This window comes from Plecotus auritus, assembly GCF_963455305.1.
Source record: "Plecotus auritus genome assembly, chromosome: 3".
Taxonomy (NCBI): Eukaryota; Metazoa; Chordata; class Mammalia; order Chiroptera; family Vespertilionidae; genus Plecotus; species Plecotus auritus.
The window spans coordinates 213748932-213764030 of record NC_137772.1 but is presented as its reverse complement, the minus strand read 5'-3'; the positions used below and the strand labels follow the sequence as shown (position 1 = coordinate 213764030).

At 47.5% G+C, this 15099-nt stretch overlaps 1 protein-coding gene across 1 annotated transcript in view; it reads left to right on the top strand.

The window, feature by feature from the left end:
* NT5DC3 (5'-nucleotidase domain containing 3) overlaps nt 1-15099 on the top strand; it is a 45398-nt gene that overhangs the window by 18005 nt on the left and 12294 nt on the right. Inside the window, exons 3-11 of the mRNA XM_080659539.1 lie at nt 4843-4917; nt 5571-5626; nt 8951-9041; nt 10197-10334; nt 12312-12372; nt 12793-12895; nt 13027-13128; nt 13904-13985; nt 14742-14828. Coding sequence (XP_080515665.1) covers nt 4843-4917; nt 5571-5626; nt 8951-9041; nt 10197-10334; nt 12312-12372; nt 12793-12895; nt 13027-13128; nt 13904-13985; nt 14742-14828 — 795 coding nt within the window. The remainder of the gene's footprint in view (nt 1-4842; nt 4918-5570; nt 5627-8950; nt 9042-10196; nt 10335-12311; nt 12373-12792; nt 12896-13026; nt 13129-13903; nt 13986-14741; nt 14829-15099) is intronic.

Sequence of the window (15099 nt, the reverse complement as noted above, 5' to 3'; positions counted from 1 at the left end):
GTGGACCTGGCCCCACCTCTGTTTATCTGTGTGAGCCTGGGCAGGCTCATCAGATTATTCAACAGGAAAACGGACATGAGGTGCCCTTCATCGGGGCGAGTAAATAAAATCAGGTCGCAGACAGTGTCTAGAACAGTGTGGCACATGGCTCAGTAAGAGCCCCCCTCTTAGTAACAAGTTAAATACCTCCCTCCTGTCCCTTATTTGTCCCTCCCGAGTTAAAGGAAGACTGCAGCGGCGTGGATTCCTGTTGCCTCTCTTGGGTTTAGCAGGACTGTGGTGTGTGTGCGGGGTGCTGGGTGTGTGTGTATGAACTGTTCACAGTGTTCTGAATTCTTGGGAACGCCCATGAGTGGAACTATCACGTAGTGATTTCTTGGCACGCGTGGCAGGTGTTAGATAAATGAGCCTAAATGTGTTATTTGAGTCAGCGCTTTATGCAGCCTGAATTGAAAACTTGCTGCATGTGGTTCAGCCTGGTGGGACCGGGAAATGTTCTCATGCCAGCGTGACTTTGGCCCTGAAAAGTTAGCAGTGCAGCCTTGCAAAGAGGTTTCTTGATCACTGCCTAGTTTTTGTGTGTGTTTTGTTTGAGAGGCAACAAGCATTAATTTGAGAAGAAAGAATTGCTATACGGGAAGCACTGATTCAGGCAGAAACCCAAATAGTGTTTCTATTGTGATGTGAAGGAAAGGGGATTTGTGAGAAGGGAAGGGAAATAATTACATGAATAGAGAAAGAAAATTCTATTGGTGATAAGAAGCTGTTATTCTTTGTTTTTTCTTTAATTTTATTGTTGACTCTATTAAGATGTCCCCATCTTACCCCCTTTGCCCACCTCCACCCATTCTCCTCCCCGCTTCCCTCTGGACAGCACCATACTGCTATGTGTGTCTATGGGTTATGCATATATGTTGTTGACGGTTTCTTCTGCTGTGCAGAAGTTTTTTTTGTTTTTGTTGTTGTTATTGTTTTTTAAATATATTTTTACTAGAGGCCCAGTGCACAAAATTTGTGCACGGGGGCGGGGGTTGTCCCTTAGCCCAGCCTGCACCCTCTCCAATCTGGGACCCCTTGAGGAATGTCCGACTGCAAGTTTAGGCCCGATCCCTGTGGGTTCGGGCCTAAACCGGCATTCGGACATCCCTCTCACAATCCGGGACTGTTGACTCCTAACCACTTACCTGCCTGCCTGCCTAATTGCCCCTAACTGCTTCTGCCTGCCAGCCTGATTGCCCCCTGACTGCTCCCCTGCTGGCCCGATTGACACCTAACTGCTCTCCTGCCGGCCCAATGGCTCCCAACTGCCCTCCCCTGCTGGCCCGATGGCCCCCAACTGCCCTCCCCTGCTGGCCCGTTGGCCCACAACTGCCCTCTCCTGCCAGCCTGATCGCCCACAACTGCCCTCCCCTGCCAGCTATCTTTGGCGGTGTCAGGGCGGCCATCTTGTGACAACGTGGGGGCGGCGCGCAAGGGCGTGAGGGCGTGAGGGCTACCTAGGCTTTTATTAGTATAGATTGATTTCAGAGAGGAAGGGAGAGGGAGAGAGAAATAGAAACATCAATGATGAGAGAGAATCATCTACAGCTGCCTTCTGCATGCCCCCTACCGGAGATCGAGCCAGCAATCCAGGCATGTGCCCTTGACTGGAATCAAACCTGGGACCCTTTAGTCCGCAGGCCAACGCTCTATCCACTGAGCCAAACCAGCTAGGGCTGGGATGGTTTTCTTAGTTTCTCTTTCTGATAGCTTATTATTGTATAGAAATGCCACTAGTTTCTGAATATTACTTTTGTATCTTGCTACTTTGCCAAATTCATTTATTAGATATAGTAGCTTTTTGGTGGAGTTTTTAGGGTTTTCTATATACAATATGTCATCTGAGAATGACAGTTTTACTTCCTCCTCTCCAATTTGGATGCCTTTTATTTCTTCTTCTTGTCTGATTGCTGTGGCTAGGACTTCCAGTACTATGTTGAATCAGAGTGGTGAAAGTGGACATCCCTGTCTTGTTCCTGATCTTAAGGGAAATGCTTTTAGTTTTTGCCCATTGAGTATATGATGTTGGCTGTGAGTCTGTCATATATGGCCTTTATTATATTGATGTATGTACTCTTTATTCCCACTTTGCTGAGAGATTTTATCATAAATGGGTGCTGGATTTTATCAAATGCGTTTTCTCTGCACCTGTTGATAAGATGGTGTGGTTTTTATCCTTCATTTTGTTTATGTGGTGTCTCCCATTGATTGATTTGCAGATACTGTACCAACCTTGCATCCCTGGGATAAATTCCACTTGATCATGGTGTATGATCTTTTTAATGTACAATTGGGTCTGGTTTGCTAATATTTTGTTGAGGATATTGGTGAACAGTATCCCTATGTTTATCAGGGATATCGTCCTATAATTTTCTTTCCTTGTAGTGTCTTGATCTGGTTTTGGAAGTAGAATATTGTAAAATGAGCTCGGGAGTTTTTCCTCCTCTTGGTTTTTTTGGAATGGTTTAAGAAGGATAGGTATTCATTCTTCTTTGAATGTTTGGTAAAATTTACCTATGAAGCCCTCTGGCCCAGGACTTTTTTTTTTTAAATTTCTTTATTGATTAAGGTATCACATATTTGTCCTCATCCCCCCATTCCCATCCCAAACCCCTCCCCACGCATGCCCCCACCCCCCTGTTGTCTGTGACCACTGGTTAGGCTTATATGCATGCATACAAGTCCTTTGGTTGATCTCTCCCCCTTACCCCCACCCTCCCCTACCTTCCCTCTGAGGTTTGACAGTCTGATCGATGCTTCCCTGTCTCTGGGTCTGTTTTTGTTCATCAGTTTATGTTGTTCATTATTTCCCCTAGATGAGTGAGATCATGTGATACTAGAAATACACTTATAAGAACCGAAAATGAGACAAGCAATAATGGTTATGCTGAGAGGCAAATGAATCAGTCTGTAGTGAGTTTCTTTCTGGGCCAACAGTTCTTTTGAGTCCCAATTTCAATGTCAAACAGTTCCTTATGTGTACATGTCAGCAATGATATTTCAGTTCTGGATGGTGGACAAATGGCTTGGCCAGGACTTTTCTTGGTTGGGAGTTTTTTGATAACTGCTTGATAAGCTGTTATTTTTGAGCTATACACAGTACTGATTCTAAAGAATGTCCATGATTCTGTTATTGCGGTCAGAAGGTTTGCTTTCCTGACAGTTGTATAGAAGACAGTGTTGGTTTGGCCTGGTCCAAAGGTTATCTTGCCCAAGTCAAATAATCCAAATGTTCAAGGAGCAAGACATGCAAGGCAGTTCTTCTGGGATGGTGGCTCCAACTCCATTTGAAATGGCTGTGTTTATGCCATTTTTCACCAGTTCTGTGTAGTTGAAGAAATGTTTGTGCCAGGCAGGCGTGTCAGTGACCCTCAGTCTGCCAGAGCTCTGCTTTTTTTTAGAGACATTTTGGCTCCAGAATGACGTGTCTATGGATTATTTTCTCCTCCAGGATTCTGGAAATTTTAATGCCTGTACTCATTTCTGCCCAAGGAGAAGGACTGTTTGTAGTCTTTGTTGCCCTAGGGCCGTGGTTGGCAAACTGCGACTCGAGAGCCACATGCAGCTCTTTGGCCCCTTGAGTGTGGCTCTTCCACAAAAATACCACGGCCTGGGCGAGTCTATTTTGAAGAAGTGGCATTAGAAGAAGTTTAAGTTTAAAAAATTTGGCTCTCAAAAGAAATTTCAATCGTTGTACTGTTGGTATTTGGCTCTGTTGACTAATGAGTTTGCCGACCACTGCCCTAGGGCATTGTGGGAAGTGTAGTCTGGAGGTGTTCCCTGTGGCTGCAAGCATTTTTAAAGCTGCAGGAAGGTAGGCGCCTAGGTTTTTACTTAAGCATTGGAAGATCCTGGTGACACAGCCTCTCTAGACTCAAGATTACCTATTCTATCCTGCAGGTCTGTGCTCTGAGGGAGGTGAGTGTCGGGGGGACCAGAGGCCAAGCCTGACTTCCCTCCCACCACACCCCAGCTGTGTGGCCCAGGCCAGGTGGTTTCACCTGGTGCCTCTGATGTGCCATCTGTGAAATGGGAATGGCAGGGCCTGCGGTGCTCGGTACATTGGTGTTGTCAGTGGGGTGGCTGGTCCAATTCTGAGACTGGGCAGGAGGGAAGGACTTAGATAAGGGGGGAGCTGGGAGGAATAGTTTAATAACCAGGAAATACCAGGGGACCTGAGCTACCTCCAAAAGCCAAATTTGTTCTGAACCAGAGCATTGGAGTGGTAACTGGGAGCCACATGCTGAGAAGGGCCCGTCTGAGCCTAAGAGGGGAGGACGCTGCACTGACACTGTGGGGTCCCTTCAGCCCATGGAAGGTGAGCAAGTGAAGTGACCTGTTGACCAGATGAGAGATGCAGTGGGAGCTACATGGAGGGGCCCCTCTGAAAAATTTTCAGCTGGGGTCTCTTCATGAAACCTGGTCATGGGCCATCCGAGGGCTGTGACATGGAGGTGCTCCAATCTGAGTAGAATGGATGGTTGACAGTGTGTTCAGGGAGAAAGAAGCAGATGTGTGTCTGGGGTCTCAGGGGTCTGGGAGTCTAGGGGCAGAGGGAAGGAGGGGAGGGGCAGTGAAGACGAGAGAAGTTGGAGGGATGAGACCCCATCTGTGGAGGGGTCTGGGGCCGGAAGTGCTGGGTCCAGAAGCAGAGGGATGGGTGCAATTCGTGCCCTCTGACCCTACCTTTTCACCAGAGTGCGTCAGCCACCTCGGCCTTTGTACAAGGACCAAAATGGACACTACCTGGAACCCCCCGCTAGTGCCTTGTCAACTAAAACTGGTTTCTTTCTTTTTTCTTAGTATCCCGCGGAAATCAGGAAGTATGAATACGACCCAAATTTTGCAATTCGTGGACTTCATTATGATGTGCAGCGGGTAGGTTTAATCCTCATGTTTTTCTCGTTTAACGGAGTTTGGATACAATGTGCTCCTGGTGCTTTTCTTTGCTCAACACATACATTGATTTTAAATTCATGTTCTTCGGGGCCACAGAATTGAATTCTTCAAAATATCTTTGGATAAAGGCTTTTCAAAAGAGACTGTGTATTAAAAAAGCAGGAATGCATTCAGCAATTTGGGACATGTTTATTTCCAATGGTCCTTGTTGGTGCGAGGAGCCAGTTGTCATACCTTTCAGAGAGGCCATGTCTTTCTTTACAATACATTTATTGATTTCAGAGAGGAGAGATAGAAACATCAATGATGAGAGAGAATCATTGATCGGCTGCCTCTTGCACACCTCCTGCTGGGGATTGAGCCCACAATCTGGGCATGTGCCCTGACCAGGAATCAAACCTTGATCTCCTGGTTCATAGGTTGACGTTCAACCACTGGGCCACACCAGCCGGGCTAGGTCATTTCTTTAATGAGTTGCACACTGCTTTAGTCAGTAAGCAATGCTTTCAGAAACATACGGCTGCTTCCTTGTTGTAACAACTTAATGTTGATAGGATTTATAATGACACCCGGAGTTCTCATTCAGTGTGCAAATTGTTGTGCATTAATTACCTGTGTTTATGTTTTTGAAGGCAGTATTGATGAAGATTGATGCTTTTCATTACATCCAGCTGGGGACTGTCTACAGGTAAGAGTAAGCTCCTTGGCTCCGACACTCATTACTCCTTCTCCCCTGGACCCTTAGTTTTCTGCAGAGGCGTCCATCCTGGACATTGTTGCTCAACTGATGTACCTCAAGCACTTTCCTCAGCCACCCCCTCCTCTCTTCTAAATTCCGGGAGGCTCCCCACACCTCTTTGGTTTTCTGTCGACCTCCAAACCCTTAGCTTCCCCCTTTTGCACGCACAGCTCCTTTACTTACTGGGTTGGTTAAGACTCTTACTGCAAGTGACTGGACCCCAATTCAAACGGGCTTAAACGAAAACACAGTACTGGCTCACTAATTGTGAGGCCAGTCGCAGGTGTGGCTGGTTCCAGGGCCCAAGTTGATGTTGTCAGAACTGTTTCCGTTCCTTGGCTCTCTTGCTCTCTGGGTAGGTTCTCTCTGGGCAGGCCCCCCATGTGGGGACCCCTGGAATTACCAGGCTTCCATCCCCCAGCTCGAGAGAAGGGCAATTTCTCTTCCCTACCGTTTCAGTCAGTCTTAGAGGGGCGGATGCTGGGCAGGGACAAACAACACGTGTATTCCTCTCCTCTGAGTTCTCTTTTCTCCCTGCAACATCTATTCATGCTGGCGGCCATCCTACCAGGATAGTTTTCTTTCCTTTCTGCTCCTTGAAATCCCAGCCCTCCTTCAGGCCTCTCCTCACCCCTCAGCCTGAAATGGTCTTTTTCTTTGCTCTTGGCTTCTAATAGTCTTGTTTCTTCCGTAGATAAATAAGCCATTGTGTTAAGGTGTATGGGCGGGGCCAGGCAGGAGGAGCCAGCTGAGGCGTTACAGGGTCAGGAATGTCCAGCTGTAGGTCCTGGAAGGTCTCTGCAGCCTTAGTGCTGAGAGGGGTGTGGCTGAACCAGCAGGGGTGCACGTGTGGGCTCTGGAGTCACACTTTCTGAGTGGGAACTCAGAACCCACCACTTAGGTGTGTGGCTTTGAGCAAGCTCTCCACTGTCTCAAAGCCTTGGTTTGCTCCTCTGTCAAATGGGCATGGTTCCAGCGCCCTGCTTAGGGGCGGCTTGTCATGCAGACTAAAGCATGCTTGAACGGTGCCCAAAGCACCCTAGGCACAGATACCACTTCTCTTCCCTTTCTCCTCAAAAGGGGTCGTGAATGAGTGAGTGGCTGGGAAGAATGCTTCCGCCTCAGCCTCGCTGGTTTCTGAGGCCTGAGGCCAGAGACCTGCCGAGGGGACCCGCAGTTGCTGCATCAGGTGCTGCATCAGGTTAAATGTTATGTCGTGGGCTGTGGGAGTGAGTGCTGCTGGGCAGGGGAGGCAGCAGACTGCTCTCCACTGCAGTCCCATTTTGCACCCAAGGTTTCACTTCTAACTGGAACCTTTGTGAAAAGCTAGGGTTGTTCCCATCGCAGTCCCTTATCGTGTACCAATGACTGTTCATCTACAGTAACTCACTGAGTTTTCTCAGTAACACTAGGAGGTAGGTACTATTATTGTTTCCAGTTTTAAAATGACTGAGACCCAAAGAGTTAAACTCCTTGTCTAGGTAATACCCCCGGTCACTAATTAAGGGAGGTGGGAGTTGAACCCCAGGCAGACTGGTTCAGATCTGTGCTCCTACCCCTTATATTTCTCATAACCACACGGGGTGTGTAACGTAGTTTTCAGTGCTGGTTTACACACCCTGAGGCAGGCTGATTCCTTGGCTGCTTTTGAGCTGGCATTTGGTTACCAGGGCCTTAGGATGCAGCTTGTGTGCCCAGGTTCCTGTGTCCGTGCTCAGAGGCAGCAGTGGCTTCCGAAGGACTGGGTCGGGCCTAGTGTGGAGGCTGAGAACCCACCCGGCAGAATTCTTCTACTTTTTGTGTTTTCTTTCCACGTGTTCAAACCTTACAGGTGTGCACACTTGACTGCTGCTACCTTAGCAAGCGCTGTTTTCCAAGGTCACTGTCTGGAGTGATCTGGCTTGGTACCAGCGTCTTATCTGATTTCTGGAGCGGAGATAGACGGAAGTACATTGCCTCTTTTGTTTTCAAAGCGGGTACTTGTAACAAGTTAATCAAGATCGGAGGCAAAATGTTAGTGAATCCACTCGGATGTTTTTAGAAGTCATATGGGGGTGGAGAAAGGAGGAAAGAGGCTGAAATTAAATTTTCTTTAAAGTCACATATCAAACGTGAATTATTTTTGTACGTATTTTAATATTGGCCAGGTGACTTGGCATTTTAAGCCACCTATTTGTATCAGTAACTCAAATTCTTATTGAATCACGTGTTACCCCTGTTGCAGCACATTGTGGTGCTCCCACTGCTCATTCTCTGGTCCCTCCTCACGGTGTCTGCTTCTCAAGCACCTTCTCTTCGGGAGAAGGGGGTAGAGGAGCTGACATTTCCCCCTGTTACTCCCTAGAGCGGGAGACTCCAGGTGAGGAAACTTGAGACCACTGAGCCCAGGGTGCAGGCATCTGCTCCCGGCGCTGGTGGCAGAGGCAGGGCTGAAATCCAGCCGCTCTGACTCCAGAACTTATTTTTTCCTGCGTGCGGAGGAGCTGGATTCATTTGCAGATTCTCCCGCAGCTGCGGAGGCAGGCAGGTGGTGGGTGTTACCTTGGCGTGTCCAGACGCGGAAACTGGCCTTCACTGTCACGTAGCATTTGGGTCACCCCTCCTGGAGGTGGTGCCCAGGCGCCTGCCTTGTGTCACGGGGTTTAGTCCACGGAGCCTCGTGCATGCCTTTTTCCATCTCGGCGCTGACCTTAGGGGAGAGTTCTCAGAGGGCACAGGGATGATGGAGACAGCCAGCCTTTCTCTCCTGAATGCATTAAAATCATTAAAACACACACACACAACAACTCACCTCAAAGTAAGGCATGAGGCCTTGGACCTTGTTGAGGGAGGCAGTGTGGTGTAGAGGTTGAAGACCCACAGAGCCCTTGGACCCAGTCCTGACCCACCTCTTTCTACGTTACTGACCTGGGGGAAGGTACACGACCTCTCTGTGCCTCCGTCGCCTCTGCTGGAAAAAGGGAGGCCTGATAGTGCCTTTCGCCTAGGATTGCAGAGAACTAAGTGAAGGCCTGTGTGGAACTCAGATCTGGCGGGTAGTAGGTGCCATGTAATATGAGCTCTTACCTTTCTGCTCTTATTACCGGTAGCGTGGCAGCAGGAGTAACAGTAGTAGCACTTTGCCTGTCATTCGCAGCAGTTACTAGTGGCACCTTGTGCCTCCTTGTGACGCCCCACACCTTGCTTGAAAAACCCCAGCACTTGCCAGAGGTGTGACAGTCCTTGCTCTCGCTGGCCAAGCTCTTGAACTGTGCTGCTTGTTTTTTTTCCCAGAGGCCTCAGTGTGGTCCCTGATGAAGAAGTCATTGAAATGTACGAGGGGTCCCACGTGCCTCTGGAACAGATGAGCGACTTTTATGGGAAGGTAATGAGAAATGCTGTATTTAGGTAAAGCAGCCTATCTTTTCCCTCATCAGAACATGGCCTGGGACATTTAGGAGCTTGGATCCCTAGGCTCTGGGACTGCTCATAGGGAACTGACAAGGAACTTTGGGGTTGTGTTTTGAGAGACCCAAGGTTTGAGAGAGATTAGTATGGTACACGCTCCGTAGGTTCTTTGTGATTCTCCTTTTTTTAAAAAAAAATATATTTTATTGATTTTTTATAGAGAGAAAGGGAGAGGGAGAGAGAGTTAGGAACATCGATGAGAGAGAAACATCAGTCAGCTGCCTCCTGCACACCCCCTACTGGGGATGTGCCTACAACCAAGGTACATGCCCTTGACCGGAATCGAACCTGGGACGCTTGAGTCTGCAGGCCGACGCTCTGTCCACTGAGCCAAACCGGTCACGGCTGATTCTCCTTTCTTAGGCCTTTCCTCCTTACCTGACGAAGGCTCCTTAGCCTTCCTGGTACCTGCCCCTGTTTGCCACCACCCGCTGAGGTGTCCCCACGTTCTGGATGAAGACCTTGGGGGCTGTCAGTGCAGCGGCTGTCGCCTCGCCCGAGACTGAGGGCAGCAGGTTACCCTGTGCATGAAGGGAAACCTGTTTTTCTAACTTCTGTGGTTCTCCTTGCCCCCCGCATTTTTGCTTCTTATTAGATGTGTTGTCTTACCTGCATTGTCCAAGTGCAATGGCAGATGTCCCATCCGCTGGTAAACTGTTAAAAAAATTTGCAGCCATTCAGAGAAAGGCTCTTTGTCAAGCTCACACAGAGGCTTGGGAGGTGCTCAGACTCGGGAGAGTCAAGTGGCTTTTTCTGCCTTTCCAAGGGTATAAGCTCCCAGCTCTCCTCTGAGCTCGATGAGACTGTGAGCTGGGGGCTGGACAGCGGGGAGTGGAGGGGAGGGCGGTTAGACTTTTGGGGTGATTTCCTTGGATGTGCCACTTACGCTTAGAGTGAGACGCCAGCTCTGCCTGGATGAGAAGAACAAAGTGAACCTTTCTTAGCCTGTATTGTTAGAGTGTTGCTTTCCTCGTGGAGAGGGATCTGGTTGACCAGCACCCCCCTCAGGAAAGGCCGACTCTGGCCCTGCTGGGTGTGGGCCTCCGATTCTAACTGTGCTCCCTGCCCGCAGAGCTCCCACGGGAACACCATGAAGCAGTTCATGGACATCTTCTCCCTGCCCGAGATGAGCCTGCTGTCCTGCGTGAACGAATACTTTCTGAAGAACAACATCGACTATGAGCCTGTCCACCTGTACAAAGACGTCAAGGTTGTGTGGGCAGGAGGAGGTCCCGGGTTCCCACCCCTGGCGCTTTCCCGCGGCACTGGCAGAATCCTGAGGCTCCTGCATAGGTTGGGTGCCTTCGCCTGGCAGCGCTTGTATTTGTGGTTTGTCCCTGAAATTGTAAGATGTTTCGTTAGGAGAACTGGACATCGGTCAAATTTGTTGTTAAAAGAAGAGGGTGCTCATATTGTTACCCGGATTTCTTAGTTCTTTCTGAGGCCAGAGGGGCGAGTGGTGACCGAGGTCCAGCTCAGCGGCTGGGTGGCTCTACACAAAGACGGGCATTTGAGTCTCAGACTGTGGCCCAGGGATGCAGCTGCCCATAGGAGGCGCCATTGTCTCTGGCACACAGAGGGCCATGCAGGCTCTCGGAGGCCCAGCAGCAGCTGTGGACATCCATTCGGAGGGGGAGAAAGAGCAACAAATATTTACGTGCATATTCACACCTCATTCATATAACTTTGTATTTATATATTTTAACTCGTAGTCACGTTTAATATTCTTTAAACTGAACTTTCTTCAGTACTTAAAAATGCTTATGTTATTTAATATGTTTTTCTTATATATTTCTAAGCATGTGATAGAAATATATTTATAGAAAATATAATTTGTATATAATACATATTTATTGAAATATATGTACTTTTAAAAGATCCATATTCATCTCTACAATATTTTTTATTATATGCTTATGACTAATTTAAAATTTTGACCGCCCTGAATCCTGGGTTTTAGGCAGATAAAAGATGAATTATAGTTTCTCAATATCAATCTGGTGTCCTGTGAACGGAATTTAAATATTTAGTTTCTAATCTCCTTTTCGTGCACACAAATACTTCATTTGTAAGAATCTTTAAGAATCACTTACAGTTATATAACCTCTTGCACTCGTGAGGAGAGATGTTTATTTAAAAGTTTGGTTCAGATGGCCACCAACAGTGAACACATATGCCGAGTTCTCTGTGTTCCAGGCACTGTTCTTTTTAGTGCTTTATGCATATTAACTAATTAAACCCTCAGAATAATGCCTTGAAGTAGAAACTGTTATTGTCACCCTCATTTTGTAGATAAATTGAGGCACAGAGAGGTTGAGTAACTTGCCCATGGTCACACAGCTAGTCAATAGCAGAGTCTAGATTTTAAGCCGGGAAGTTTGGTTCTGGCTTGCTCTTAACCATTGCCTCTGCCGATGTGATGTCGAAATAAGCCTGTACTGGGAGGGGATCGAGGTTGAATTTACAGTCCAGGGTGCTCATGCTTGACAGAAAGCTGCGATTTTCTAAGGCTTACGGCCCAGTTTGTCCCCAGTCCAGTCCCCTGTCACCGGCTCTGAGAGTGTCCAGGTGCCACCTGTGTCGAGGACCTTCTCAGTGCCCCCTGAGAGTGGAGCTGTGCTTGGACACCTGCCAGGCATCAGCCTGCCACACTCCTGGGCCTGCAAAGGGTCAGCTGCTTCCTCCTCCTCGGGTCCGAGGGCTGGACCACATCTCTGCCTGAGTCGCCATCCCCACTGGCAGTTCTCCCCTCATCAGCACTTAAGAGAGGCAGGTCCATTCTCTTGTCTCTGCCTCTTTTTCTAGATGACTGAACCTGCTGTTGGGATCTAGGGGCAGGTGCAGTGATGAAAAGAACAATAATGCCCTTTGCCCGGATGGCCTGGAATCATTTGTTCACGATACTGCATATAAATTATGGTTTATCATATGAGGCTTTTTTTTTTCTCCCCAGAATTATCCACACAAATGATCTCCTCCCAGTGACCCTCTTGTATATTGCATTGAAAACTGCCACTATCACCATGGAAACTTACGTTTTCCCCACAGCGGCCACCTCTGATGAATGGGCCAGAATTTAGGTTTCATTTAGTGCTTGGATTGCAGGCTCCTCACGGCAGAGTGCCCTTTCACTTGTATTGCTGCTCAGGCCAGTACGCTCACTGATTGAAAACCTTTCTTTTGACAGGATTCAATTCGAGACGTGCACATCAAAGGAATCATGTACCGAGCCATCGAAGCAGACATTGGTAAGTGTTTGGCATTGCCACAAAGTCAGTCCAGGCTGCCCCTTCCCCATGGCCCCCTCCAGGCATCTTATTTCACCGGTGCTGAGCCGAGGCTGTAGTGCCTTTCTGACTGGGAAGGGCCCTGCATCCCCGCCTCTCAGCTGTCTCCCTCCCCTTTGCCTAATCCTGACTCAGAAGGAGAGGCGCTGGCAGCTGCAGCCCCTTCGTTTTCCCCTCCCCTCCGACCGAGGAAGCGGGGGGTCTTGGCTACTGATGCACCGGACGCTGATAGACCACCCTGATCCAGGCTCCCTTAAGACCTCTTTCTCTTCCCCCACGTGCCCTGGACAGCGCTGGGTCCACAGGCCCCATTCAGCAAGTACGGGCAGATTGGGTGGGCCTCGCGCTGAATCTGTGTGTGAATTTTTCTCTTGCTCTTAGATAAGTACATCTGCTACGCTGAGCAGACCCGCGCGGTGCTGGCCAAACTGGCTGATCACGGCAAGAAGATGTTCCTCATCACCAACAGCCCCAGCAGCTTTGTGTAAGTCCTGAGTTTCCTGGCTGGCTTCCGGTTCACTTGGATTGCATGTCATAGTGGAAATTTGCAAGAAAAAGTGGCAAAAACAGTTAACCCCTTCAGTGCTAGACTAACCTGGCCGGCGTGTTGTTTAGGGACAAAGGGATGAGCTATATCGTTGGAAAGGACTGGCGGGACCTGTTTGACGTGGTCATCGTTCAGGCCGAGAAGCCGAGCTTCTTTAACGACAAGCGGAGGTGAGTGCCTGCCCCTCCAGGCGACTGGGTTTCCCTCATTTGCCGCTGTGAATACTTACGATGGAGCATGTCTTGGTGAAATCCGGTTGGAAATCACAAGCATCTGCCATCAAAGCCTTTGATTTTGAAGTCCTCTAGCAAGTACTTGTGAGGAGAGTGAGATTTGGGCATAGCAGACATTTTACACGTATCAAAATGGATCTCAGTTCAACTCGGCTGCTTCAGTCCTATTGGTCAGGCTTTAAGAAATTGATGGATAACAATGAAAAATGCAAACTTACTTTCACGTAGTATATTAGATCTCTTGATGCAGATGTATGGTGAAGTATAACAAAACAGCGGCAGCAAACCACCTGGTGGGTAGCTCTTTAAGGAGAGCTGTAAATGGTACCTTTAAAATTGCAGTTGGATTTTGCAAAACTCTCTGCAACACAGGTTTTGCATCAGGTGGAGTAAATTTCTACCAAGACTTATAGAATGTCTTTCTATCCCCATTAGCCTGGGGAAACGGAAGTCGTTGTATATCTGACCCTGGAGTTCTTTCTCTACTACAAGTCCTTGGACCCAGGGGTGGGGTGTGGGCGGTGGGGGGTGGGTGTGGTGGGGCACAGTTCGGGAGACCTTGCCCTGGGAAGGGGAATGCCGGAGTTGTGTTCAGGGCTTTCTCAGGTTCGGGCAGCCCCCTTCTGTTCCAAGTGCGTAACCATATGGTGTTTCACACAGCAGACAGCCTGCACAACCACCACCCTCATAACTCCTCCGTTTCTGTTCTTAGACCTTTCCGAAAGGTGAATGAGAAAGGTGTCTTACTCTGGGATAAAATCTACAAGTTGCAGAAAGGCCAGATTTACAAGCAGGTACCTCGCGACCTTATCCCTTTGGCTGCTTTGCTGCCCGCGGTCAGTAATGATGATAGCTGACATTCACTGAGGCTCACTCGGGGCCGGCAGTGCTCAGTGCTCTGCCTGATGGACTATGTATGACTTGGCGGCAGAATTTAAGCTTAAGTCAATATCTAAATCAACTCAGAATTGAACAGTTTCTTAAAATGAAATGTAAAGCATTACTTTTCATAGTAAATAACAAGATACTGGTAGCAAAGCTTGGAAATGTCTCCTTAAGAAGCATTTGACCACATGGCATATTACTAGTATTTGCCCAGATTAGTAATTACTTCGTGACACGCTATGTCTTATTCTACAGTTTTGATATGTTTTGGTATTATATAAGGCTTGCAAATGTTTGAATAAATGATTGATTTGCTGACTATTATTGTATTACTGAAGTAAATTTTTTTTTTTTAATGTATTGATACATTCCTGGTGGATTTAGAACAACCTTGGCATTAAGTATATTTTGTAGGCCTTGAAAACTTAGCTTTGAAAAGCCATTCCACTTCTAGGAAGTTAGCCCAAGAAAATGATTAAGATGTAGCTAAAACCCTACTACTATAAGAATGAAATTACTTACAAAATAAGTTATATTAAATTTAAAATAAGTTATAAAAGCAAAATAATTTTTTTGAAGTTAAAAAACCCGGTATTTTGGGCCATGGGTTATACAAGGGCTTCTACCTGTCACAGGAGATAATATCTGTATTTTCCTTATTGCAGGGCAATTTATATGAATTTTTGAAGCTTACTGGATGGAGAGGATCCAAAGTGTTGTATTTTGGTGACCATATATACAGTGACCTGGCGGTGAGAGGAGCCTTTTTTTCTATTTCTTCATTGGGGGACAGACGTGTTAGTCCACTTACTAAGGAATTTCTCTTTCGGTTAAGACCATTTTTATGCTTTCATAAAGCGAGGAGTAGGTCACATTTTTAATGTCTTATATTTTTTAGAACAGGATGGATAAGACACACTTTTTCTTTTTTTTTGGAAATTATGGAAGTTAGCAGTTGACTCAGAGTTTAATCGGGAAATCTTCCCATTGAAGTAATGGTGAGAAATAAATGCCAGTGCTCTT